The sequence below is a fragment of the Colletes gigas genome, unplaced genomic scaffold, assembly GCF_013123115.1.
Source record: "Colletes gigas isolate AHSC1104 unplaced genomic scaffold, ASM1312311v1 Colletes_gigas_Sc00008, whole genome shotgun sequence".
Classification (NCBI taxonomy): Eukaryota; Metazoa; Arthropoda; class Insecta; order Hymenoptera; family Colletidae; genus Colletes; species Colletes gigas.
This window is the reverse complement of record NW_025106637.1, coordinates 5,897,608-5,924,363: the sequence shown is the minus strand read 5'-3', so window position 1 is coordinate 5,924,363 and position 26,756 is coordinate 5,897,608. Positions and strand designations below refer to the sequence as shown.

Below are 26,756 nucleotides of genomic sequence, written 5' to 3'. Positions count from 1 at the left end.
AGTCAACGGTGGGAACCTCGTTAACAACTCGTCGTTACTAATTAGTACGAGGGCCGGATCGATCAGAACCAATTAAGACCAGCAAAGCATCGGTGTACCTTCCCTTTCGACTGTAATCCGCACTTTCCAGCGCCGATTAAGTCACGAGCGTCCTTTATCGCCCCTGCCTCTCTTTAATACGATGGAATCTCGATATAAACGACTAAACGAAGTTGCCGTACCGATGGACGTTCTATCGAGATTGCCGGTGTTCGGAAATTATGCCAAATATTCCAATTTTAGACGCGCGATAATGCGATTTACATTATATGTATAATTTAATCGAAAAATCATTCCAAGTAAAAAGGTCACCCGTGCTTTTATCATTATTAAAGATTCATATGTTCTGTTACAGATTGGAACTTGTAATTAAAGATTCTGGAGGCCTCGTTAACGTTTCAAACTAAGGTAAGAATAACGAGAAAATCGTCCATCTCGGTACAAAATTGACATCGATTTTAAACAATTAATGCGATTCAAATTCCATTTATGGGCGCAAAAAGACTACTTTCCGTGCCCTGACATAACTCGATAACGTTTCGTTACTATGTCTGATTATACCGTGGAATGTTTATGAAGTTTAGGATCTCTAATACCTGTTATTCCCCGTATCAAAGATTTTATCCTTATTTATCTTTGTATCGTAACAATAACGTTTTTCGTTACTATCGTTACAAACTTGGAAATCGATAACACGTTCTCGGGAACAGAAGATCATCTTGGCGTGTACGGAACGTATGAAAATATAATCATATTGTTTCGCGAAACGGCACGGAAAGATTATCCTCGACAGCGTTGCATCGTACAATGCTTAAGCAATTTACCTGTTTACGAAGTGGCTTCAAAGATTTGCATGTTGCTCGAGTTTCCGCGGATTATACGTTTAATTCACCGTCCGTTCCCAAGGCTCGCGTGCTCTTACGCGAAAATTTGCATCTTCCAAAAGTGACGCGAATCGCAGGCAAAGTTAGTTAGAAACGAATTTTGTCGTTCAAACATCTTTGAACCTATAATTATTCGTATCGCTTCCGACGAGAGATATTCAAACGACAGTTTCGCGCGTAAAGCAAAGAAAACGACGTTAATTAAGATAATTAAAGTTAGTTTCCAATCAGTGGTCCATAGTTCCGGAAATGAAACGAGCTCCGTTAGCCGAGGATACGCGGAGACGCGCTAATAAACCTTGAAAACGCCGGTAATTACCCAAGCGGTTGGTGTCGACCGATAGTTAAACGCGGCGGAGTAAAAGCTGGAACTCTTCATCCAGGTCGAAAATAAAGCGTCGCTGGACAAAGAAAACCGAACAGAGCATCCTGGCAATTTAGAGCCGTGTTTCGCGCCGAGAGGACCGTTTGTCAGTTTTTGCGACGAGACGTTGATACTCGGGATACCTGTAAGTAAATGGGATGCAAAGACTATAAACAATTTCCGAGGTGCTGCGCGATAGTTTGCCCCCGCAAGAACGTTTCGCATGTTTTTGCAACGAGTCTTCGCCGGGGCAGATTTTAGAACGAATGATTCGCGGAACAAACGGTTCAATTATTCCGAAATATCGCTAGCGAGTTTCTCCAAAAGTATTTCATTTGCAATATCAGTTTTCGTTCGTTTTCTATTCCTGAATTCCTTGTTTAAGGGCTCGTAGGACGATCTTCGTACATAAACATTTACCTTTGTCTATCCTCGTTCCTCGTAAACGGTTCTTTCGCTGTAGACGGCAGAAGGGCTGAATTTAGTAAGAAATTAGCAGATGTATTTCGAGGCAGTCGGTCGGTGTAGCTATGCGTTTCTCTCTGTCTTCTCCAATTTCTTGTCGCCTCGTCGGAGCCTCTGCTCGTGCCTCGGTGTCCTCTTTGTACGCCTAGCTTCTCCGCGGCGATAACGTAACAGCGTATTACAACGCGTAAACACAGAACGACATTGCACCCCGGCGGCAACCAGCGAAATAATCTTCGGTGGCTTACGGTTCGAAGATTTTGCGAAACACACCGACGACGTATATTTACTCGCCAGGATCATAAACGAACCGGCGCAGCGCGGTGATAGAATTCTTCGTTTTCCGCGCGCGTTTATCCGAATTCGATACGCGACGAATGCCATGGAAATCGATAGATAAAAAAACGAACCCGCGGATTACAAACAGAAAAGCATCCCGAGAAGGCTGATCGTTTCAACGAGCTATAATACCATGGACGATATCTTTAATTTTATTTAGACTTTTCCCCCCTACCTGCCTCTTGAAAATTACACGGACTAATTTCTAGGATAATTACAAATATTTCACGCTATTTACGCAGCTACATGAATTCCGGAACGCATCGTTTCGGTGGTCCGCTGACCATTATTACGTTCTTGCGCGAATCCTCCGATAAGACAAAATGAAATTCCTCGCACCTCGTGGACTTCCTAAATTCCTTTCTCTGTGTTTTTTTCTACTTTTTTCAATCTTCCTCTCTTGGGATATTGGCGAAGTTGAAAATAAACCCATGAGATGTTAAAGTAGGCTCGTTTTTAGGTTTCCCTTCGCGCCGATAAAGCAAAGTACGGCGCAAACTTCTCGAGACGCGAGACATTTTCCACTCTAAAAAACAATGTACCTATCGAGGAACTATTAAGCGGAGCTTTTCTAATTATCGAGAAACCGAGGAAAAAGGTCCTTCGTAATTAATAAGGAACTATCGAGGATTACCCGGAGAGGTCCCATTAATTTGCGAGAAATTGATAAGGAGGCTCTTAGTAATTAATTACGCACCTCTCGCGTTTAATACAGGTTTCGAGTAATTTTCAGTGCGGCAGTTCACAGTTTGTAGAAACATTCTCGCTTCTTATGGTTATTAATTACGAGCGACTTTTGTTCCTGAAGTTCTTCGGTAGAACATTTTAATCACCTTTACGACCCAGACTGCGAATAATTAACGCTCCGTTGCGGTAAAGTAAACCATTTTTTTCACGATAATGGCTCACTTCTCGCGGAGTCTGGTAATCCAATTTACTCGGGCGAAGCTTAGATTTCAAACGCAGATCGGTGCAAGATTTTGGGAAGCGCGAAGAAAGCAGAGCAGGGGCGCAAAACCAACGGGGCGGGAAATACCCGAATTCGAGCTAGCGATTTCCGGGTTCGCTAAACGACATTAAATTTTTATACGCGTTGCCTGTACGTACAATGGTATTTTTCATCGTTAGCCGTGTCCGCGCGGAAACAGTCCTTTTTCGCGTATTCCCAGGCCATTTTGATCGAACATCGACTCGCGATACGCGATATTTCCATTCGCTGTCCGCGTTCGTTTCCCTCGTATTTCTAGAGGCGGCGATACAAAATCTCTGGACGAGCCGAGTACCCGAAAACATCTCGAATACTCCTTGCAGCGGGTTTTGTGCAGCCTCTCGAAAGGTCTAGGCACGGCTGGCAGCGTATCGAGTCGGGAATCTATAATTAACAGAGGATTACGCGGTTTTCTTGCCCTCTCTCCGGTTTCCTTGAGCACAGGCTCGATAGCTGTACCGGATGCGCCGTCGAGTGTCCGGCAAGTACCCTGGCAGGGAAAACGAGCACGCTCTTGAATCGTGCGCCGGTCGCGTTGCAACCGAAACTTTCAACTCGAAAGATAAAGGCGAACGCAATCGTGAATCTGGCACGCCAAAACCGACAAACTTTCCTCGTCGGTTCGTGGTCGTAATCGCCTTTTTGTTATCGTCGCCTCGATCGTGTCGTGGCCAAAACGCGGGACACGGACCAAGTGCAAATCCCGGTCAAACAATTCGAAACATTCACCGTGCCGATTGGCATACGGAAACTCCCAATGAATCCTACGGAGGATAAAACGAATCCAGCCTGGGAAGTCGAATCGCACTCGTTTCGCGTAAGTCACGCTGTCAACGTCCCGTTTAAGAGATCGATGCGCTCGGCAGACGGGTATTTGTCGCCACCCACACCGAAGAAAAACTCGCCTCGCGCCTCGACCGGGCCAGACGTATGCGCCCTGCCCCGAACGGAATAGCAAATCGCTCCAGACACACGGAATCGCAGGCCATCCTCGCGGACGACCCCCGATAAGTCTCCTTAATTAGAATCTTATCGGAACGCGAACCAGATGCACGAGCTGGCTACAGGGTGTCCCGAAACAGGCCTACTCTCTTGTACACCGGGTCGCGCGAAAATCCTAATCGAATCGCTTTCGACTTTTCTCTAAGGAACGCGTCCAGATATTACTCAAATATTACACTTTGAGAACATAAAGATTCGACACGTTACAAAACGAGGTAGACACACGTAGATAAAGGACGAGTTCTCGGTGAAAAAGAATGGAGAGAACATTCCCCCGGATCGAAAGGTTCTTTTCCAGAACCGATGTCTACCGCGTTTGGACGTTCCACGGATGTCGGGTGACCGTTCAAAGGTACCTAGTCCGAGCCGATCCTACTCGCTGCATTCTTGCTCGAATTCCTGCGCTGGATAATTGCCGAACAGTGTTTCTACATAAGCGTGTATGCATCGGTAAATCGACACACGGCGCTTCCGCGAGCACCCTGTATGTACGTACATAGTCGCGAAAGGGTGAACGCGTTCGAGAATTTCGTTTAAAAGTTTCGCTGAAACGATCCAAGGACCAAGCCTCCTCTCCGTTCGACGCATTCTTTAAATCCATTTCTAGAATCCACGGAGATTGAATTTTAAAGAAAATTCCATAGGGTACAGGCTACTTAAATATCTCGGCGAAAAAAAAATTTTCAAATCGTTCTGGAAAAATTATTTTTAGTTGCAGAGGTTAATTACAATCATTTTCGGTCAATAGACATATCCCCGAAATCCTACTCAGTTTCGAGAAAAAAATTCATTACCGAAAATATAATGTCTGACCATATGAGGAACGTACTACTGAAATTTTTCCCTGAAAAAAATTTTTTTCAAATCGATCTGAAAAAATTATTTTTAGTTTTGAGGTTCAATTGCGATCATTTTTTGTCAATAGACATACCCCCGAAATTCTACGCATTTTCGAGAAAAAAATTCGAATTGGTGCCGCAATTGTTTGCCGGAAAAAAAATTTTTCAAATCGTTCTGGAAAAATTATTTTCAATTGCAGGGTCCAATTATAAGCATTTTTGGTGAATACACATACCCCCGAATTCCTACGCCCATTGGAAAAAAAAATTCATTACTGAAAATATAATGAACAGAAATGTTTGTCCGAAATATCATGCGTTCATATAGCTCGTCTGTGATAATAATCTGACTGTAAATTATGCAAGTTTCAGTTTCGTGGTATTTCGGTTTACAAAATTCGAAACGCAACAAACGATGCATGGTAATGGAACGAGCCCTTTTCGTTCTTTATCTTTTTACGTTCGTCCTCTTTTCTTTCGCCCTTTTCCTTGAAACTTTTCGACACTTTTACGCGCAATGGGTGTGGCTGGCTGGCGTTCTCGTTCCTCGAATTCTCTTCGAACCTGTGCCCGTCGAGCCCGTACATATTCATGGCGTCGAAACCGCTTTGCTCGACCCGCGAATAATATCGATTTATTGATCAAGTATCTAAAAGTATTTAATCGGTAGCCGAAATTATTGGCTTTAACCGGCGCTCTTTGAAACCTGCGCGCCGATGTCGCGTTTTAACTTAAATTTCGAGTTGGAATTTCGCTTCGTTCCGTATGCTTCGTAACGCGCAAACGAAATATCTGTTGACGAGGATAATGGAAAACATTAAGCGAGTATCGAATGCCCTGTTGCGTCGAAACGCTTGGCATTTTGTGCTGCGATATCGAATCGATGTTCGATACGCTTTCGCGCGATACTCGAAAGCGTATACCCATTGCGTAAAAATAATCCGCTCGCTTAGGAACGCTCCGATATATCCGTCTTTCCGAGGCGTTCGAGTGACTTCTCGTTCGAAATTATGCGCGACCGTGCGACTGGTTCGAAAATCTGATAGAAAGAATATCGAACGCCTATCGATGTCCCGCAAAAATCCATTCGCCAAAGAAACACGAGACGATAAAACGTCATAGATCTGCGGCGAAAATTGAAATCCAAAGAGGATTCTTTGTTCCACCTTACCCATCGCGAATTCGTATTTCCGCGGGATTCAAGCATCGAGAAACATTTTGTGCCCTACTTCTCTGCTTCTTTTATTTCGCGCAACTTCGATCGTCGCTCCGTTTTCAATTCCTCCCGAGAAAAGTGTGTCATTGGTGGAAAAACCAATTTACGTTGTTCCGCAACTCCCTATCGGTCTCGAGAATATTACACGAGCCTGCTTATTAATAATAGCTCGCGAGACGCGGAGGAACAAAAGACGAATTTTGAATATCACGCAGCACGGAAGCTTTGAAAACGCGAGCGTGGTTTATACCGTAGCCTATCGTCCTTTGTCGCTGCGCAAACCGATTTCGAATGTTGCGGGCCAGCGATTCGAGCTTTGAAAGCAGAATTTTTGCTTAACGTGAGGTATTCCCGGCTATTTTATACCCGAATACTCGGATAATCGTTGCACCGTTAACATTGCACGGCCAGGATTCCCGTGGTTTTCGCAGAGTCGTTGCCCGTCGATCGTAGGAATTTGGATAATCGAGTTCATTTTCAAGAGAGATTCTCGCGGATATACGATGGCGATAGCTTCAAAATGGAAAGTGCCTTTTATACGCGCGATGTCTCTGATCCGGCTGGCTCGTGTTACGTACCCACCGGAAACGCACCACTGACTACCGGAGCCCCGCTCGGATGCATATCGCGCGCTAATTGAAACGATGCGATGGGAACGCGAGCACTCGTCCTCTCGTGCCCGATGATCGCTCGATCAAACATTTCTATCGCGAGCAATCAGTTATCCACGAATCAGACTTTCGTCTGCTGCTGGATCCCGCGATTCCATTTTTCGAATGGATGTTTATCAATGGACCGTTTTGCATAACGTACGACAACGCAAAAATATTTATATATCGCGCGGATAAAAAGTACCGAACTGCATAACGACGACCGAATCGCATTTCTCTCGGCAAGAAGCGACGCTTTTTCCCCGTTCCTCTTCCAAGCGAGCATCGTGACCGCGAAAAAAGCTGAACCCAGACCGGGGAAACAAAAGCTCGCGTGCGTTTTCCACGCTCGTAAAGCGCAGAACGCGCGTGCGAGGCCGAGGCGCGCGCGACGGATCGACGACGCGACGCGGTTGAGAAAATAAAGGCAAACGAGAAACCGCGCGCGACTCTCGCGGCGAGTATTATGCGAGCTTCCGCTCGAGAGGATAATTTTTCAAAGGGTCTTGGCGAGGTGGTGTCCCTTTTCGGCTCGTCTTCGTTTTGCGGAGAAAAAAATGCGAGCCAGGCGTCGAGGGGCCGGCGTCGTTGCACCGTCGCGACTCTCGCGCCTGTCCAGCTATCCGTGAGCACCAGCTACCTTCATCCAACGTATTTCGTTTACCTTTTTCACGGCCTTTACGTCCCGCTACCTACCAATTTTCTTTTTCACTTTTTTCCAACTCGCGACAAGATTTTTCTCGCCCGATGAAGCATCGTTCGCTCCGCTTCTTCGAAGGCGACACAGCGATTTCAAGTAGCTCGCCGAGGAACGCCGCCCGTCAATCCGTCTTCCGTTCGATAACACGTCTCCTAAACAAATTTAATTACAAACGAACCCTGATATAAAACGATTCCAGCTCACGGCTGGACGATAATGGAGTTTTTTTAACTGCAATTAATATACCACAGTCGTCCAAGGATTACTGTCACGGAGAAAAATTGTCTACCCGCAGAATAGATATCTTCGTGTAACGAGTTACGAAAAGTTCGACGAATCCGTCCGCGTTAAGCTTCGACGAGTGATTTTTCAACAATCTCTCAACTATTTTTACAAAACCTTTTTCTCCCTTCGCGCAAAACTGTATTCGAATGGTATATGCCTATGCAAACGTATTTTTCTCGATTTTACCGATCGAATCGAACCGAGCGCGACAGATTTCGAGGGAGAACAGTTTCTAACGCGAACGATTTGTTTCGTTGCAGGCAAAGCAAGAACGGAGTCGTCGGTATGAGGCAGTTACCGTGGATCTTTGTGTTTCTTCAAGTACTTCTGCTGACCTCGTTGCTCTCCTCGAGCCGGTCTGCCTCGACGAGATCCCGCGGGAAAAAGAAGGTCGCCAAAGAAACGAAGGAAGTAAACATTTGCGAAATCGAGGACCCGCACGTACCGATTTATTGCTACTGCAACGACAACGTAGTCAGGAACGCGACGGAGGCGAAATGTTTGGTTCTGAGCTCGTTAGATCCAAACGATCCGTCATGGGACTACTTCGACTCGCAGATCTACTTGCAGGAGCTGACGTTCAACGTGAAGATGCTCGACAGCTTAGACTACATACCCACGCAGCTGCTGCGGCAGCTGAAAAATCTGCAGAAGATCACGTTTCACTACGCGAAGATCGCCGAGCTGCCCGATTACGTGTTCTCGAATCTGTCCACGATCACGGACATCGATCTCAACAAAAATTCCATCACCGCGTTGAAGACGCACGCGTTCGAGAATATGAAGAGCCTGCGGGTCGTCAGTTTAAACGAAAATCGAATCACCGAGATTAACAGGTACTCGTCGATCGTTTCTTTTTACTAGATCCATCATCCTCCTGCGACAGCATTTTCGAAAACGTCGTGTTCTGCAAATTTATTAACTCCGCGTATCGCTTGCAAAGTAATTTCCGTGTACAAAGGTACCGCGAGCAACGCTCTTGTCGAGCTAAACTTCGCTGAAGATGGTACGAATTTAAATCGCGTAATCGAAAATTGTTGCGTGAGGTAATAGTTGGGTGTTGCGGCTATATATACCACGTGCTCCGCGGATTCTGCTTTCGATAGTATTCGAGGCGTTAAGAGCTTTTCCCGTCGAGTACCCCTTCTAGTTCCGAATGATTCGTTCAATTATGTCGTATCGCGTCGCGAGTCTCCGACCGAGCGAATTGAAAACGCCTTTAGCGCGCATAGTCGCGTTTTACAAGGAACGCTGCGAGACAAATTGCCGAGGAATTTCTTCGGATCACGACGCACCAGGAATTTCCAACATCGAGCCGTCCCGGTGAATCACCGGACTTCTCTGATAATAATCGAACGAACGGTTCGTGCAGCGATAAATATAGGACCCCGAAGCTCTCGAAACTCGAATAAACGGGTAAGCGAGCGACGGGTGACGGGGCTCCGTTAATAATTGATCGATCGATTAGCACCGGGGAATTATTAAAACTTGTACAACTACGAAAATTACGAATCGAAGCGTTGAGTTGTGAATTTTACACGATACGATTACTTGAAATTTTAAACATCCCGACCAGACGTTCCTCTGATTCGTTACTCGTTGCAGTATTATTAAAGGCGATTTACAATAGCTGAAGTAATTGGTTGTCAAAGGCCATCGTTATCACCCTACGGGGGTTCCGGAGAGACTTTGCGCGGCTAATTAACTACGAACCGACTGGCATTGGCAAGGTACATCGATACGCGTTTGTGAAGCAGAAAATTGTTCGATGTTAGAATCCATCGTGGTTAAAACACGATGGCAAGTTAGAATTAATATTCTGCGCAAACGTAACGACGTATAGCAGGTACATAGGTATCGTAGTTTGGTATTTGGTAAGCGTACATTATAGTTCACCGACACGCTTGTCGTCCGAAAGCTCCTTATCGAGGAAAACTGGGGGTGTCGTACGCCCCCATGGCGCGACTCAGCGCTGCAGCGCGATTTTTATTGCGCGAAACTCGTAATCTCGACATCGAGACGGTCGCTGCGTCGCTCTAAATAAACGCAGAGATCGCTGACGATACGAATTCAGTGACGCGAACAATGCAGTCCGGAGGATGGGCGCAGTTTTCCGCGGTTGCGATCGCTACGCTTTTCCCTCGACTTTCGTGCGCTTAAAAGCTCGCCGCGCTTAGCGAACGAGGTCGTGGAACGAGCAACCAAACTTTACGATACCTATGTCGTTGTTGCGATAGCGAAAACTATGGTCGTTCGAACGGGATGGTGTCTAGGAGATCGTAACGCGAAAAGAAGGGTAGATACAGAGGTTCGCCAAACGATAGACTCGTAATGTTCGTTAGGGACGAATAAATTTGTTGCGTAGATACGATCGATCCGGGAAATCTAATTTTCGCGAACAGTACAACTTCGAAACGACTTCGAAATTCCTTCGAGAAAGCTGTCGAGGCGTTTGTCGCGTCTGGTCGTGTCCTCTGAACTGTATGGGTTTGATTCACAGACATACGTTCGTAAATCTGCCGTCGATGAAGAGTCTCTTGCTCGCTCACAACAACATCAGCACGATGCACGACAAGGCTTTCAAGCATTTGACCACCCTGGAAGAATTGGAGCTGTCGGACAATCGGATCAAGGTGATCACCGGTGACAGCTTTCACGGTTTACGGAATCTGGTGCGACTCGATCTTCGGAACAATTTGCTCGACATGATCGGCGGTCGAACCTTTATCGAAATGCCGTCGTTGCAAGAGCTCGAGCTGGATTCGAACAAGATCGTATATATTTCGGACAAGGCGCTCGAAGGTCTAAGAAACCTGAGGAAACTCAGTCTCAGCGACAACAAGCTCGCCACTCTCGAGCCGGACTTTCTGGCCGGTGCACCGGGTGTTTACTTCCTAGACCTTAGGGACAATCAACTGAAAACGATAACCTTCGATAATGTCAAGCCCATCGTGACGAACATGTACAACGTAACCAGCCACTTCTACCTGAACGGTGAGTAAAACTGATTCTCGAAACTACCGAGCCTCGACGCGTGAAAAATTGAAATTCCAAGTCGTAAAGACGACCCGCGATTCGACGTTTGAATCGCCTCGGTGAACTTCCGCTCTCGGTAACTCGTTTCGAACGAAGGGTCGGACATTGTTATCGCGACGTAAAATCTTTAATTTAGCTCGTTAAACGAGATGCGTGCCAATTTCGCGGTCGTTTAAACGCGCCGTTTAAGGGGAACTCCCGCGATTCCCGCACAGGTTTTACCCCATGCATGTTTTACGATCAAACCGAGGGTATTTTCTCCGAATATACCGGTTCGTGGTAACTATTATAGTCCGCCGCGGATACGTGGTGGTCCAGCCCCCGAAATTAACGACACTTTTCGCAAGTCTCCGTTCTTTGGTTCGAAATGTAAATAATTCCAGATGCGATATTTCCATTCGACGCGCAATTTCCGATATAGCAGTTCGGTCTGTCTTTTCCAGCGTTCCATCCATCCTGGAATTACCATAGACCGACAAAAAGGCTAGTCGCGCGTCGTCTCTGCTCGTCGTCGCGTCGCTCGGAAATTACACGAACCGTAACACTAACATTCAGGATAAGTGGAAGCTTTGGAAGCGTGTCAAAATATTTGGTGAACGTAATAGTCGAGTGACTTCGGTTAAATGTCCAAGGATTCATTGGCGCGAATACACGATTTCTCTAAAACAGATCGAATATCGAGACTGGTATCGCGAATAATGATTATTTATATATACAAATAGCCATTTAACAGTATATTTTTCCAATAACGAAAATAATCTAATTAATTAACAACGATTACGTCTATAAAAGCAAATTCCGTCGAACCGAATGAAATAACGTAAATACGGACTCTGTTCGATTTCGACAAAGTAGATATAAATAATTGTTACGACCAATTTAACGTTGTTACCTATGAATGAGACGTCGAGGTATTTAACTATCGTTGATTCGGTATTTATCTGTCCGATAATACATATTGTACGGGTTTAATTATATAAAAAGAACGTTTCATTATTTTCGTCTAAATTCGACAACATCGAAATTTCATTGCAGCGTCGAATATATATGGGCACATAATACGTTTTCAGCTTCCAATAATTGCGAAACGAAAACGGAACGCAACGCAACGCAACACGATAAAACTTTCTATAACCATAAAATACCAGCGATAGATGTAATATTTCCAGCGGACGAATTATCAAGTGAAATATTTGCGACACACAGTAAAATGACGAACGTATTAATATAACCGAGATATTGTTATCGGTTCCACTTCCTCTCTGGTACATTTTTATTCACGAATAGTTTACGCACCCCGTTCCTTGATCCACGAATATATGCGCGTATATTCCAGGAGCCTGGCCGCGTGGAACTTATCGCGAAAGCTGTTTTCCCAAGGCGAAGGGAAAACTTGGATATCGGATATGCGAAGCAGCCGATTATAGAAAATACGTACTTGAATATGTGTGCCACAGGTGGCACGCAAATGCTCCAATATTTAACACCGATATTGTTCCTTAAAGTCGTAAGAGATTACGCTTAGCAACGGAAGTTTATGCCCCTGTTCGAAGAGCCTGAACCACCACTATCGAACCACGAACAAATAAATAGCGATATCGTCGAGTTTTCAATTTTCCAATTAAAAGTTAAACTTGGGTTCGTTCGCCTTGGTATCCGAAAGGCATTATTCGGCCCAATTCCTGTTCGATCTAAACCCCAATTACGAGGCAGAACGCCGTATCAACGACGTTTTTCAGTTCGGCATTAGAATCACGGGGAATTACGAAAACCGAAGCAGAAGCATGTAACAAAGGGTTCGAAGAAATCATAAATCAAGCACGCGTCCATTGTTTCCCCGTTGCCGGCGTGCCGCGAACGGTCTATAAAACGCGTTTAAGACTCGAGGACTTTTCACGAAACGGGAAGTTCGTGTTCGAAGCGGTGAAATATCGCGGAACAGGATGATTACGCGGACGTTGAGATCGACGAATAAATAGCGGAAAGCTTCGATACGATCAAAGCTACGTTGTACCTACTGCCATATTTATCGTTGCACTGTGATTTCCTCGTCAGCTCGCCGCAACGTCGGTCGATCTCTACACGAAGTTACATTCAAACTACGGGTTCGGAAAGTTTTCTTATCGATATGTATTACTTTTAAACACAGAGACGGAGAATAAATTCGAGAAGAAAGGTTCGCCCGTGTGCTCATCCCGTAAAACGCAGCGATGATTTAGCGAGCGAGATAAAACTATTACTCGAAGACATTACTTACCGGTGAGCTCTCATCTCAGCACGAGATGTTAACTTTACGGCTCGAGTTCGACCCGATTCTCCCGGCAGTCGTTGAATCGTTTTGCGTCGCTTAACTTTCACGGCGTTTTCTGTGAATTCTCAGACGCACGCTAATTGCGAGTTATTACGATCCTTGGAACGCGAGTCGCGCATTAATCATCCGATATCTTGCGGGAACCACATCGCGAGAAATATGCCAGTGCATGCCGACTATGCAATTCTCGATACGTACCTTTCTCGCATCTGTTCCTTTCACCGATTTGAAGATTAAACTTTCAACGAGTACGTCCATTTCCAGCCGATTCGTCTGTGGTCAAGTTCGTTTTTGCACCTATCGACGCTAAACGTTACTTCGACGAAGAAAGAGTCGGGCGTAGTGTTCTCGGTGGTCTTGAGTGGCCAATCGATTTCCTCCAAACTAACGTATACACTTGGAAGCACGAAGGATGAAAGAGAAGAAGCCTTATACGGAGGGCAAAACTGTCGTCGATCGAACGACCGTCCACGTGGTTACCACAGAGTCCTCTTTCCCGCTCGAACAACGCTGCCAGTTCGGCGCTCCATATCCGTCGCCGGTAAAAGCACCAATATTTTACCACAAACGAGGTATACGAGTAGACCTTTCACCCAATGGTCCAGAATTTAGCATTGATAAATACGTACTTCGTTGGCACGTCTTGATATGATTTTTTTATATTTCGAAAAGGAATTTCTTGATCTCGAATTCCAATAAGAGACTGTAACAGATACGAAACAAAGATAATTAAGTAATGATTAAATCGAAATCGTATTGCAAAAGATCGTAATTAAAACGCGAGATTAAAATTACGCACCTTGAAACGCCGATACGTCTTGACACTTGTAACTACGTTAATTATCAGAGTAAAAATGGCGGTCTCTCGGTAACGCTCGCGAATTAGGCGGCGGCGTGGGGGAAGACCCGATGTCTCGCGAAGCTTGTATTTATTACGAACCCGAAGGACGCCTCAGGTAGAAACCGCGGACACAAGGAACAAGAACGATTTACGAGAACAGCATAAATACCTCGACTTTGGAATCCTATCGATGGACGGCGATACAAGGTACAAATTAAATATAACTCACGCTTTTGTCGATTTATAGTAGCAGATGACAAGATTCTCGAATTTGTTAACATCATTCACTTCGGTGATTACATGGGAAATTATTTGGAACTTTAACTGGTCAAAGTTACTTTTCAACTCATATGTGGGTTTCTCAACTGACCGCGATTCGTGAGAGGAGGACGCTAAAATCACCTCTCAATTTTAAGATCGGTACGACAGTAAATTCGGGCCACGAAAGTTCATAAGGTGTAAGATCTACTCGTATACCTCGTCTGTGATTTTACCTCGGTCCGCTTACAACGAGTCGTACGGAACTCGTATCGTTCGCTCTCTAGGTTCGAGCATACGCTTAAGCGCCGCACGAAAAGTCCCCGGGGGCAAAAGTGCACTTTCCCGACCCGCGTTCCGAATTAAGTACTACCGATCCTCTAAAGCAACTGCTTAAACCGAACCACCGCTCGCTTGGTTGCTCTTTTAAGAATCGAGCTGTGTTCTCAACCAGCTCTACGCTTCACTGTACTTCTATCCTCGATGTATCGCGACCTTCGGAATCGTTATTGCTGTTCCCCGAATTCGCGAGACCTTGTACGTGTCTCTTACGATTCACGATCCTTGTCCTTGCCCCGACTATATGCATGTAGTCACTCATTCAATTTTCCATGTATCCTTAGACAATGTTTTCTCTTTATATAACTTGAACGTTGCGTTGTCGAGCATGGAGCATAATCCTCCGCAAACAAACAGACGAAAGCTCATATTTGTTCCCTAACGTTGTTGCGTTCTTCTTTTCGGTACGTTGCACGCGATAAAACAAAATACGAAACACCAGGAGGATGCTCTTGCAGCAACGGGCGATACCTTTCCATATTTTTTATTCTCATTTATTTTGCTCGTTTACTCTTTTCCCGCGATCCCCGCGTAAAGATACAGCAGAAGAAGAAATATTAACCCTTTGGGAGAATAATTCTTTCGAAACGAGTTATCATAGCTGTAAAAATTGTTTCACATCCAACTCTGATTTATTTATTTAACGTGTCTGTTGTCCTAAGCAGAAATACGGAAACTCCGCGATCACGATTTTCCAGCAACGCGACCGAGCACAAATGGTCTTAAATAGATCGTTTCGCCGTGAAGTGCGTTTCAAGCGATAACCGTTGGAAGCAACTGGATCGTTCGGTGCCCGTTAACGAATAAAAATCAGCGAAAACTACTGGACCGAATAACGAACAAGAATGATTTAGCGGGCAACAATTGATTTTTACGGTAGAACGAGTCGCGATGCACCGTAATTTAATTTGGCCAGCTTTTAATTACCTGTAGGATACTTGGCGTGGGCGATTTAGAATGTTTACCGCGTTCGTTCGATAAAATAAAATCTAAATAATTGCTGCCTCCTAGTTGGATATTTCCAGTTCGTTATATCCGTCTCGACGAAATTGTACAAACTGGATTGTACGCAAACGATAACATAGAAAAATGTAAATAATTTTAATCGATTCTACGGGCGAGAACCTCTGACCCAATTATCCCGACGAGCGGCTACTTCCGGGCGGAAGTACCGCCCCGGGGTTTCTAGCTTACTTGATCGCGACGACAAATTTTGAGCTCGAGCGCCATAAAATCGGCCGAATTATGGCAAATCGATGCCGCGATAAATCGTGCATACGATAACGCCTCGAACGACGCCGAGGCGGCCAGGCGCTGCGTTGTTCGCATAACGTTCCCGCGGCCGATTCATTTAAATAAAGAATGTGTCCGCGGAGAACCAATCAGCCCGGAACGAATGAACGATGGATCCACTCGAGCCGCAGACCGGTGCGGCGTCATTTCCATCGGTGAATGCGCGCCACCCTTGCCCTCCCCTTCGCAAATGATACATTATCGAGGGAACATCGCGCGCGCTGTAGCCCATCGACGAGGTCGTCGAATAATGGGGCTCGAAATGCAGCCCGAAGGTAAAAATTTCCGTACGTCGCGTTCGGAACGATTCTTTTTTTCCCCCGATGCGTACGAGGGAAACATTGCGTTCGAGCGTAAATCATTCGAGCGCGTCGAGAGACCGAACGACGAATAACGCCGGGCCAAATAAATGATAAACCGAAAGCAGACGTTGCCGGATGACGCGTACCAAAAAATTACGACCGATCGGACCATGGGCGATTGAAATATTTCTGGCGAAAAACGAAGAAACGTTCGAGATCATCGACGCGTTGTAAGAATTTATGTAGAACGTAAGAGGAGCTTCGCGAGAAAGAATTTTCTCCTCTTCTCTCGAGAATGCAGTCACCTCGAACGACACAATTTCGTTTATGCGAACGGACTTGCAGAGTTGGAGTCGTTCGATGCGAAAAACTATCCCCGGATTGGACTGTTTCGGATGGCGTGGCATCGAGGTCGTGGACTCGGCCCCCGATGTAGCATTTGGTATTGTACCGTGAGGATGTTGGAGCTTAATAGGCCGTTTAAGAAATCTGCCTCGAAAACGGAAGTTTCCGCGAAGCGACCGTCAGTTCGTACTTTCGATTTATTTCGCTCGTTTCGGTCCACCCTCTATACAATCTACCCTACAGATAAGCGTACCTACATCGTATTCGTTTCTATCGCCTCGATACGCTGCTCAACGCCTAATGTTCGACTCTGGTTCCTACATTTCCCAATTTCCCGGTTTTCTCGTCGTCGAGTAGATCGCGGTAATAAAACGTCACGAATCGCGTTTTAACGATTCGTAAAGTCTGCGATTTTCGCGTTAACCAAGGACAACCCCCCGTCGGTATACGTGTATAAATATAGGACCCCTAATAAACTCGATCCGCCCCCGCTTCCTTTCATTCTCACCCTCGTATCACCTTGGAGCTTTGCAAACGAGTTATGGCCGCTATATTTGCCGTGCTTTCGAAGCTCGAATTAACGCTCGATCGAACACGATATGAAAATAAATTTACCTCATTCGAAATTACGTTTGTCCGTCGAGTTCCGTGTTTACCGCTATAACGTTTGTTTGTCCCCGTGAAATTTTTGCCTTCGTTTTTTCGTGAGTAAAAAAGACGTTAAATAAATGGTACATGGTCCGAGTCCGAGGTTTTCATATTACACTGTGTCGTGTCCTCTCTTTGTGTCTCTTTGTAAGGAACAAAAGGAATTCGTTTTCAGCGAGAAACAATCTCCTCCGTTCAAACGCGGTTTCACGCATGCTCGCAAAGGGAATGCGAAATAATTGAAAGAAGCTAGTAGGAAGCGCATTCTTGTTGGTGGAAAAATTACGCGAAATTGCGTGTGTGTTCCGGAAGTTGTCCCGAACCGTTTCCTCCTACAGCTTTCCGAAATATTAATGCCCAAGGTTTTCGTTCTTCGTTCAACAACGAAACGCGTAATTATTTATAGATGCCGCGGGGTACCAACGAGACGCGAGAAAAGCATTCTTCTTTTCCCGGTGGTCCGCGTCGTAAAGCGGCCGATCGTAAAAACGAGAAAATACGAAGGGCTTCCGCGTTTGTGAAATCAGCCACAATCATCGATGGAATCTTAAAGTTGTTTCGCGACATGATAATTTCCTGGCGCTTAACAAACACGGGAAAGAAAATCGCGGACAAAGTGTTTAATAAATGGACCGAATAAAAGAGACGCGGAAAGATTTAATCGTTCCCCAGTGTATACGGGAAACGAGCGATTGTTACCAGAATACATGTATGGAATACGAGAGATAACTTTACATCCATTCCGCGTGGATTTATGCACTCGAGATGTCCCGTAAAAAGTTTCACCAAAACACCGTTTCGTTATTGCCAGCCTGTCTCGACTTATAAAACCGAAAGCATCGTTATTTAAGTTTAACGACCGCCAATAACGATTTACCGCAGACATTACGCGTGTATCCAACGTAACGGGGGAAAAAATAAAAAACAACGAAATTGATATGTGCCTTTAAATGAAATCGATGGTCCGAACGAACGTGCACATATTTATTTACACGCGAGCCCACCGGTACGGCACAGAAGAAGAGCGAATAAAGAATCGTAAATACCTGGTTCGATGAAATTATTTTATTTATCTGCTCGTCGAAGCATATTGGTACAACTTTGCCTTTTTTTCTCCATGAAACTTCAATGCTCGTGTAACAAAACCTGAACATATGTATCGAAGTGGCTGAAATGTATCCTGTCAAACTAAAGACCAAATATTCCAGTTAAAAGAAAAGATATCTCGACTGAAAATAAACCGGAAAGGAAGAGCTCCGAGAGCAGGAAATATACCAAGTCTGGTTTATGGAAGGGAAAATATATTCATCGCATCCACCTTTCCCGTCGTACGGGCCTAACAAATTTTCAAGACCGCGTTCAACAAAATTCCAAGGCTTTTTCCATAGTGGAATTTGTTCAATTTTGCCTTTCCGCGTTACGTATATCCGCGTCTCGAAAATTCGTGTTCCCTCTTTGCAGGGAGAACAATGATCGTGTTCGCTAAACGCGCTAAAATAATTCCGACGCTAATGATATCATTTTCGTTCGTCGATTTTGTGTATTAAAATGCACGAAACAACAATGGGGCTTTAAAATGGCGCGTAATCGAATTTTTCGTTGAGCGGAATTTATGCATGCAGCTTATTAAGCTTTTAAAACGGCTTAACCGGCCTCGAAAAACCTCCAACTCGTACGGCTGCTTTTGTTTACCGATATTACGACGACCGGCTCGCTCGGCTGTTCAAAAACGCCAACATTTTAAGCGGCTAACTTACTTAATTCGCGTCGAATAACATTTTTACGCTACAGCGCGTTGTTGAAAGGCTATCCCTGGAAAGTCGTAGCTTCTGGTCTTTGAACTTTGGAGAGAAAGTTTGGTAAAAGCGTACGAAGCTTTTGTTTCCACAGGATCCTTGGTAAATCTTCCGTTAACGAAATGGAAGTACAAGTTGATCGGTGTTGGATATTCGCGAGTTTGCACGATTTCTCCGACCGTTTACTCGGTGTGAATTAATTATTGTTGCAATTACCGTAAGAAATAGAAACGTAGAAGATTATTAGCACGATCGTATATTCCATTAAAGGTTCGTTCTCGCCTTGCTGTCTACATATACTGGCTTCCAAGCATCAGTCTAGATTCATACCCGACGCGCAAACGACAATAAACGTCCGCAAGTTTGACAATGAAAAGAAAAGAAACGAAACCATATGTCGTTCGTACAAGTGCCATAAATCGACGGATCTTGAGCCCGGTTACAGCCTCGATCCGAGTTTCCTCGAAGCTTTAGCCGTAGAATTCAGAAACACGTATCGGTCTCAAAGTGGCAGGGAATTTTGCAATATATTCTACTTAGTTCCTACAAATTTTTTAACGGACCCGTTTCCTTTCTTCGAACAAGTCCATATTAACTTCCGCTTTTACAATAGCGAATTTTTTATAGAGAATATTCGAAGCAACGTTGGTTCCTGTGTGGCAAAGACCGAGCGTCTGATATCCTGGAGCGCCTATTCCAGCGAAAAAAAAAGGTTTGTGTTAGGGGTCGATGTGTACCCCGTGTCAAATAATCTGCAAACAACGATCGCAACGGCACGCGCCCTCCTCCCCTTCAGCTTTGAATACAAACGCTTACCACGAGGGTTAATTTCGTCCCTTTCGATTATTAATGTTTTCGGTTAGCGGAAAGATTTATGGGCCCGTAAAAATACAGGACGCCTATTCTCCGAGCGTCGGTAGAACAGCCGTCGCGTCGCAAAGTCCGACGTTACGACTTGGAACGCACCGAATGTAAACCAAGTTGTTTAACGCGAACGCAAACACTCGTATGCACTGGCCGTGAAAGATTTACGAAGAACGGCACCCGTTCAAAGATGCACGAAGCTTTCGCTTCTTTTCTTTGTTTAGGATCTCCGGCAATGGAGCGAACCGTTCTTTTAATGTTTAACGAATCTGCGAGCTCTGGTAGCCGGTCCGCAAAAGACAGGCTTCTTCGTTCGCTACCAGTCGATCGTTGGACGAACATCGAAGAAAAAATGATACGCATTCAGCTTCCTTTTCGTCGTTTAACACGTTCACTGCCAGTCTAAAATCCTAAAATTGTTTGCGAGACCAAAACTCTGATTTTAGGCAATTGTAAACTACACAACTTAAAAGTTGTCGTAATATTTACTTTTCTAACCTCGTTAAAATTTACGAAGCCTATTAAAATTAATTTTTTTTTAACATTTCAACTTGAGAATTCATTGTTTTAGTTCCACTGTTAAAAGTTCTGTCACCCATATATGGGTGACGTGGCAGTCAAAGTGTTAATTCGTCCTACGATTTTATTAGCTCAACGGTTTTGGAAACTTGTCTCGTTTCGTTCGATTCTTCCGACGAAAGTCAATCCCCTCCGGGTTTCGATTATTAACGTTTGCGACTAGCGGAGGATTTCCAGTTGGTCCCCGAGAGGACATCGTCGCGACGCTTCGAACGCCCCTTCGTTTCGTACATTGTTTTTCGTGAAAAAAAACAACTCTGAATTCTCGAGCCCGATCCCGCTTAACGGCCGTACGAATTTTTTATTGCCAACCCCCGTGGACGTCGACCACCACCCCTACGCGGCTGTTAACACACAACCAGAAAGAGAGCGAGCGAGATATTTCCCACGAGATCGCGGGTGCACATGCACGAGTACCGTTGAAAACGCTCGAGCGCGTGTAAGCCGATCGACGACGCCATGTGGCTCGCGTCGAGACGCATTGTACGCCGCGCGCGACTTTCCTAAAACAATGGGGGGATCGCCTTTTAATAAATGGAACGGATTGCGTCATACAGAGACACGGCCGAACGCCCATTCTGTCCGGAAACGCGGCAAAGAACATGCACGGGGTGACTGGACGCCTCGCGTTTTTTCACCGTACCCTTGCTTTCCAACCCTTCAACTTCAACTCCTACTCCCTCGCACACTCCCCCGTTTACAGAGACTTTGTTCGTTGTACGCATAAGCGGATTACTCCTCCGACCGAGCGAAAATATTTTATTTTCAGTTTTACCCATTATCTGTTAAACCTCCGTGCGTTGCGCTTTCTTTAGACGGGACAATAACGGATTTGTAAAAAAATTATCGTTATTTTTTAGTTTTACGTGACAAATCTCTCGATTACCGTTTCCCTGTCCTTTAAGGGAGTATCGTAGCCGGAGCAGGAGAATCGCGATAAGATAACATCGAGCAATAACAATTTTTGCTCGACGAGACGTAAGAGAAGTAAGGCAACGTTTTATTTGAGCTCGATTTCGACGAAATCTCGACCGTCCCGTCCGGTAACGCGTCGGTAATATTACCCAGTGATCGCGATATGAATTTCAAATCCATAGACCGCGGTCCGTAAAGAACCGTACCGAAAATCTAAGGGATTTCTTTCCTCCGCGGCGACGTAACGATACTCGCGAAATGAAATTAGTCTAGGATACGTGACGCGGCTGGAGAACAACACGGATGCAACGAGAATATTCGATCGACGGTCTCGCAAAAGATCCAGCAACGAGGTTATACCCGAAGGATGTAAAAGGATATTCAGAGTTTAAATCGGGACGGGTAAATTCGGTTCTGTCGTGCGTTGATATTCCGGGAGGGGTAGTTTCCTGCAGTTTGCCAGTAGGGCCACGTATCCGGGTCGTCCTCGTGCGCAGGTAACCTCGTTAGGATCTTTAGGAAAAGGTAACAATAACGCGGGTGTTGGCGTGACGCGGTGTAGCGTGGCGTGGCGGGCAGGCTTAGAGGCGAGGAACGCATCTGGCCGGATTAGAATCTGACCTTCGTAATCGCTTTAAAACCAACGGGTAATTTATTCGGTGCACGGCACGACTTTTGGTTCGTCGCTCCTCCAATCGATGCTCGGCCCTGCAGAAAAATCGGCGAGCCCTTTCCCTGACGAGGTTGGCGGCGCGATAGCCAACGCCACCAGGGGGATGGATATCGATCGAACCGGCGCGATACTCGAATACGAGGCTACTTGAATTTCGATGAGTAGACGCTCCTTTTTCTACGTTTTACCTCGCGTCCATGTCGCCTCTTTCTCTTGGCCTTCGTTCGCTCCGAAGCCCCGGGGAATTCCTGGGAAGACGCGGGAGAAATTATCGCATCCTCGCGCGTCGCATAAATGCTGTAAGAACGCCGGGGCGAACGAACAAAACGTCGAACGGGTCTACCGACCGCGCGTACGCAAAGAAATATCAACGTTCGCCGCACGGGAAAACCAATTTTTCCCAATAAACTCCGATGGATTTCGTTGCGGTTTCCGCGTTAAAGACAAACCTCCGGGCTTCGATTGCAAACGACAGACTAGCGCCTCTCTTTCGTTCCCGCGTTACGCTTTATCCCCGGTTGATGGATGATTTTCGAACAAGTCGTCTCGTTCGAGAGCACGCAATCGATCCACCGGAGGGTGTGTGCGAAACCGTAACGCGGAACATCGAACGTTTACCAACCCAACAATATACGTACGTAGCCAACGCAATGTTGTCTTTCAGTCGCGGGTTATACCGGATATCCAAAGATAATTACCAGACGAGATTACGTCTAATCGATTCCACGAAATAACACCAGACGTGCACGATTCTGTTCCAACGTTCAGACTTCGGGGATGAATTATGTATTTTTATTTCCCGCGGTCTATAGAAATGTAGGGCATTTGTAAAGGGATAATAAAAAATGAAAAACCTGTAATGAGGAGTAAAATGCGAGAGTGTAAACAGTCGACGTAGCGGCGCGGCGATGGGTTCTCGAATACCACCCTCGAGATAGCCGCGTTCCAATTAGCGCGCTCGAATCGTAGCACGTTTCGCGCAGCCCTGGGGCCCGACGCTGCACGACGCGACGCGACGCTCGGCGATGCAACGCGCACCCGGTACCCTGAAGAAGCCGCGTACACGCTCGAGCTCCTATCCCTCCAGCGAGCAACAATAGTCCGCTGATTTTGCATTCGTCAACGGGGGTAACCGTAACCCTAGCTCGAGCTACGCGCCCGCACCCTTACCCTTTCTTTTTCCCTTTCCCCCAACGACGTTCCTATCGTATCCCCGTCTCTCTCGTTTCTTCTCTATTTTTCCTTCATTGTTATCCTCTCCGGGTGGATAGCGAACCGGTGATTCCGCGCCCATGTTTTGACGTAATCCCATAAAGCGCGTTATTCTTGTGTAAATAGCCATTCCCGCACGAGGGTTGGACAGCGATACGTACGTTGAACCAGGCGGACCAAGGGTGCGACGGCAAAGATCCAGTTAATTGCCAAAACGTTACCGCGTGGAATCGGTGGGAAAATTGGGGTCTGGATCGACCGTAATCCCGGATGATCGTTCCTTGACTGGACGATCCTTTGAGACTCGAAATATTAAACGTACCGTTTTGATTCGATTACACGCGCGCTATTCTTTTTATCGAATCGAAAATCGCTCGAATGCAAAACCATCGAGAAGACTTGGCAATGTTCAACGACTCCGTGCCTCGAGTTCGAAGGTCTCGAAAGCTTTTAGTGGGACTAAACTTTTGGAACGCTACTATTTCTCGAGGGTCTCGAATAGTTCTTTGACGGTTTTAATGAATTTAAAAGCCTTCGAAGTCCCCGCGAGCCACGAAAGCCTTTGGATATTGGAACGCATTGAAAAGTTTACGAAAAATTTACAACGATACATATATACATTAAAATTTTTCGTCCTCGTTTATTCGTCGTTTCGGGAGCAATTCTATTCCACTTGCCGAAACCCCGTCTGAACCTAGAACGCGTGGTACACGATTTAACGCCGGATAGAGATAAATCGCTGACCACGTTTTATCGACTCGACGAGGCGTCGGGAACGGAAGCCTCAGTCGCAAGAACTCGTTCACGGAAGCCTCGGAGATTTTATTCGGTTTTGTCTGGCATGATTCGACGCTACGGTACTTCCGACAGCAGCGCGGCCCTTGATTTATCGCCGATTTATTTCGTCTTCGCGACGAGACGGTTTCCCGTTGGGAAAATTCTTCGAAAGTTCTCCAACGACGCGATGCATGCGGCAGCATTCGCTAATCGTCGAATATTCTTTGCCAAGATTTTTAACGATATCGATAACATCGCATTAACCAGGTGTCGCGAGTCATGGTTGGCAATTAATTTCGCGGTAGACAAAGAGACTCCATTAACGCGATCTTCCTCTGGCGATACCGCCGGTTAATTGCTTCTAGAGCTGACGCTCCTTTCCCCGCGCAGTCGTTCTAATAACAATACCGATGGTTGTTAGAATTTTTAGGTCATCGCGTGCCTCTCAAAGTATTATGCAAAGACGCCGAGAGGGAGGTAGGAACTCGAGGGAAGTAATAATATCGTTGGAGAGTAATTGCGTGTGTGCGTGGGTGCGTGCGTTGGATGCTTTTACGTGGCATCCAGCGGTATTGTCGGAGGGGAATAAAACTGCGCCGCATCGAGGGAAAAATCTCGGTTGCTGGATACGTATGTACATACGCAGATAGTACCGTGAGTACGTTGCATCGAAAGCATCGCGATGCTCGTTCCTCCAAGGTGTTCCGCGCGGAACACGTAAAAAAGCTACCACTCGGAAACGAGCAACATGGTCCGCGAAAACACGAAACCAGCCTCGCGTGACAGGGGGGACGGAAGAGAGGGGGTTGACAGTTCGGACAGCGTTCCCTTCGTAACCTCCGTAGGGGGTTATTATATCGAGTGGTAATGCGAAACGAGCGCGTTAACGAACGCTACCCCTTTAAATTGATCAACGTCGTCGTTTATTTTCCTTCCTCGCTGTTTTCGACTCGAGCGAAAAATATCGCTCGAGCGGCGAATATCGGTACTGTGGCCACGATATTCAGCAAACAACCTCAAAGGTTTCAGCGTTAGCGGAAGACGTCCCGACGCGCGAGAAGGATGAACGCGCCTCGAGGGACGGGATAGAATCGGTAGGTTTCCGGATGAAACTTTACCCGCGACGAACAAACGACAATTCCCTCGGGGTGCAAACAATCCCCTGTCCTCCTCGGCCTCTCCGTTAGTCCCTCGAAAGAGCATGGAGCTACAGGGCCCGCGTAGGTACCGCAGTGGCCTCGATCCCTCGACATCGGACGAAACGCACGTTGATTCGGTCCGGGCTGGGCCGGGTCGTGGAAAAACGAAAGAAAAGGAAAACTCGTAATACTGCTTTCTGGTTATTAGCGAAGCCGGTCTGTGTACCTTCGCGATGGGGAGTCGAAATATAATTAAAGGTTCGCCGGTGGCCGGCCTAAGGGATGTTTTGGTTCCATTATAGCGTGCTGCCAACCCCTATGTTCGAACCCCTCTGGCCCTCGAAACTCGCGGCTGGTCTACAATTACGCCCCTACCCTCCTAGCCGGCTATAAATTTCGATGCATGCATATTCAAATCGTACAACGTGTCTCTCCAACCCCCCGCGAGCACCTCCTCGTTTCTTACAGCGCCGCTCTGCCCCGCTGTTACTTTCCCCTGTGTGCTTTGCTTTTCTCTCTTCCGCCGTTTCTGTTTCTCTGCCCTCATCCCCCCGTTCTATGAAATAATCATGAAATTATTACCCTCCGGCCACGTACGCGTGTTTCTCGCGTCGAAATCTCTCGGAGACGCGGAGAATGGCCCCGATTTATAATGACCGGCAGCGAGACTTGAAAGGCCGCTTCCTCGCGCACCCTCTCTTTCGCCGGAATTACTTTGGGGGTGCACAAAAATTGCAAAAGTAATTCCGACCGACGAAGGGTTGCGGTTGCAGGTTGCCGCCGTCGCCTTAATTACTACAGATTAATTTCATTTACGCGTACCGCGCCAAACTCTGTCATCCCCGACGCGACGCCGCTTGGATCATGATTCAACCGGGGGGTGTTTTTCAACTGTGAACTTGCACGCGACCAATTCGCGGCGTGTAACGTACAAGGGCTGTCCTGTTGTCGACGACGGAACAAGAAAGGAACAGATTATTCGCGAGCGAATGTACGCTACGCTCTCTTTTTATCCTCGCGCTCGATATTATCACCGTTTCTCGTTTCCATTCTCGACTGCGAACGGAAAGGCACGAAAATTTTATTTCTCGCAATTCGTTCGACGAGGAGGAACGCCACGTCGACCGTGGTCCCAGGGTAATCGACCCGTTGCGCATTCTTCTCCCGAGTAAAAGTTTGCCGAGATGATTCACAGCGATTACGCTCGACGCCGTCTGCGCCCTCGTTGCAATCCATTAAAAGCACTTTAATAAATTGACAAATATATGAAATATCATACAGCCGCCCCTTTCGTTTTCGTCCTCTTTGCATGCGTGTCCGTAGACGAACGTATACGGTTACCAAACGAGAATCTCCAATTTCTTCCAAATACATCTGCTCGACTCGGCCAACAACTCGCCAGCGTAAATTATTTTTTACCGACGCGACCGATCGAACCGAGTTCTTTGAACGCTGCTTTTACAAACACTATCTACGAGAGGAACTATAACTTTTGAGTACCAATAATTCGTACACAACCGTTCAACGGTGTATGCAAATGCTACAACGCAGGTTCGGCGTTTAAATACGGTCCGTGTTCAAAAATTCCTCGTCGCGGTAAGCAATTTTCGTTTTGAAATGCAATTCGTCAGCGCTCGTTTAATGGCCTTACCAATTA

At 46.1% G+C, this 26,756-nt stretch overlaps 1 protein-coding gene across 1 annotated transcript in view; it reads left to right on the top strand.

Annotated features, from left to right (window-relative positions):
• Nucleotides 1-393: 393 nt before the first annotated feature.
• The window catches only part of LOC122396717 (connectin), a 39,663-nt gene continuing 13,300 nt past the window's right edge, over nt 394-26,756 (top strand). Inside the window, exons 1-3 of the mRNA XM_043395346.1 lie at nt 394-447; nt 8,032-8,607; nt 10,272-10,765. Of these exons, the coding sequence (XP_043251281.1) occupies nt 8,057-8,607; nt 10,272-10,765 (1,045 nt within the window). The 5' untranslated portion in view covers nt 394-447; nt 8,032-8,056. The remainder of the gene's footprint in view (nt 448-8,031; nt 8,608-10,271; nt 10,766-26,756) is intronic.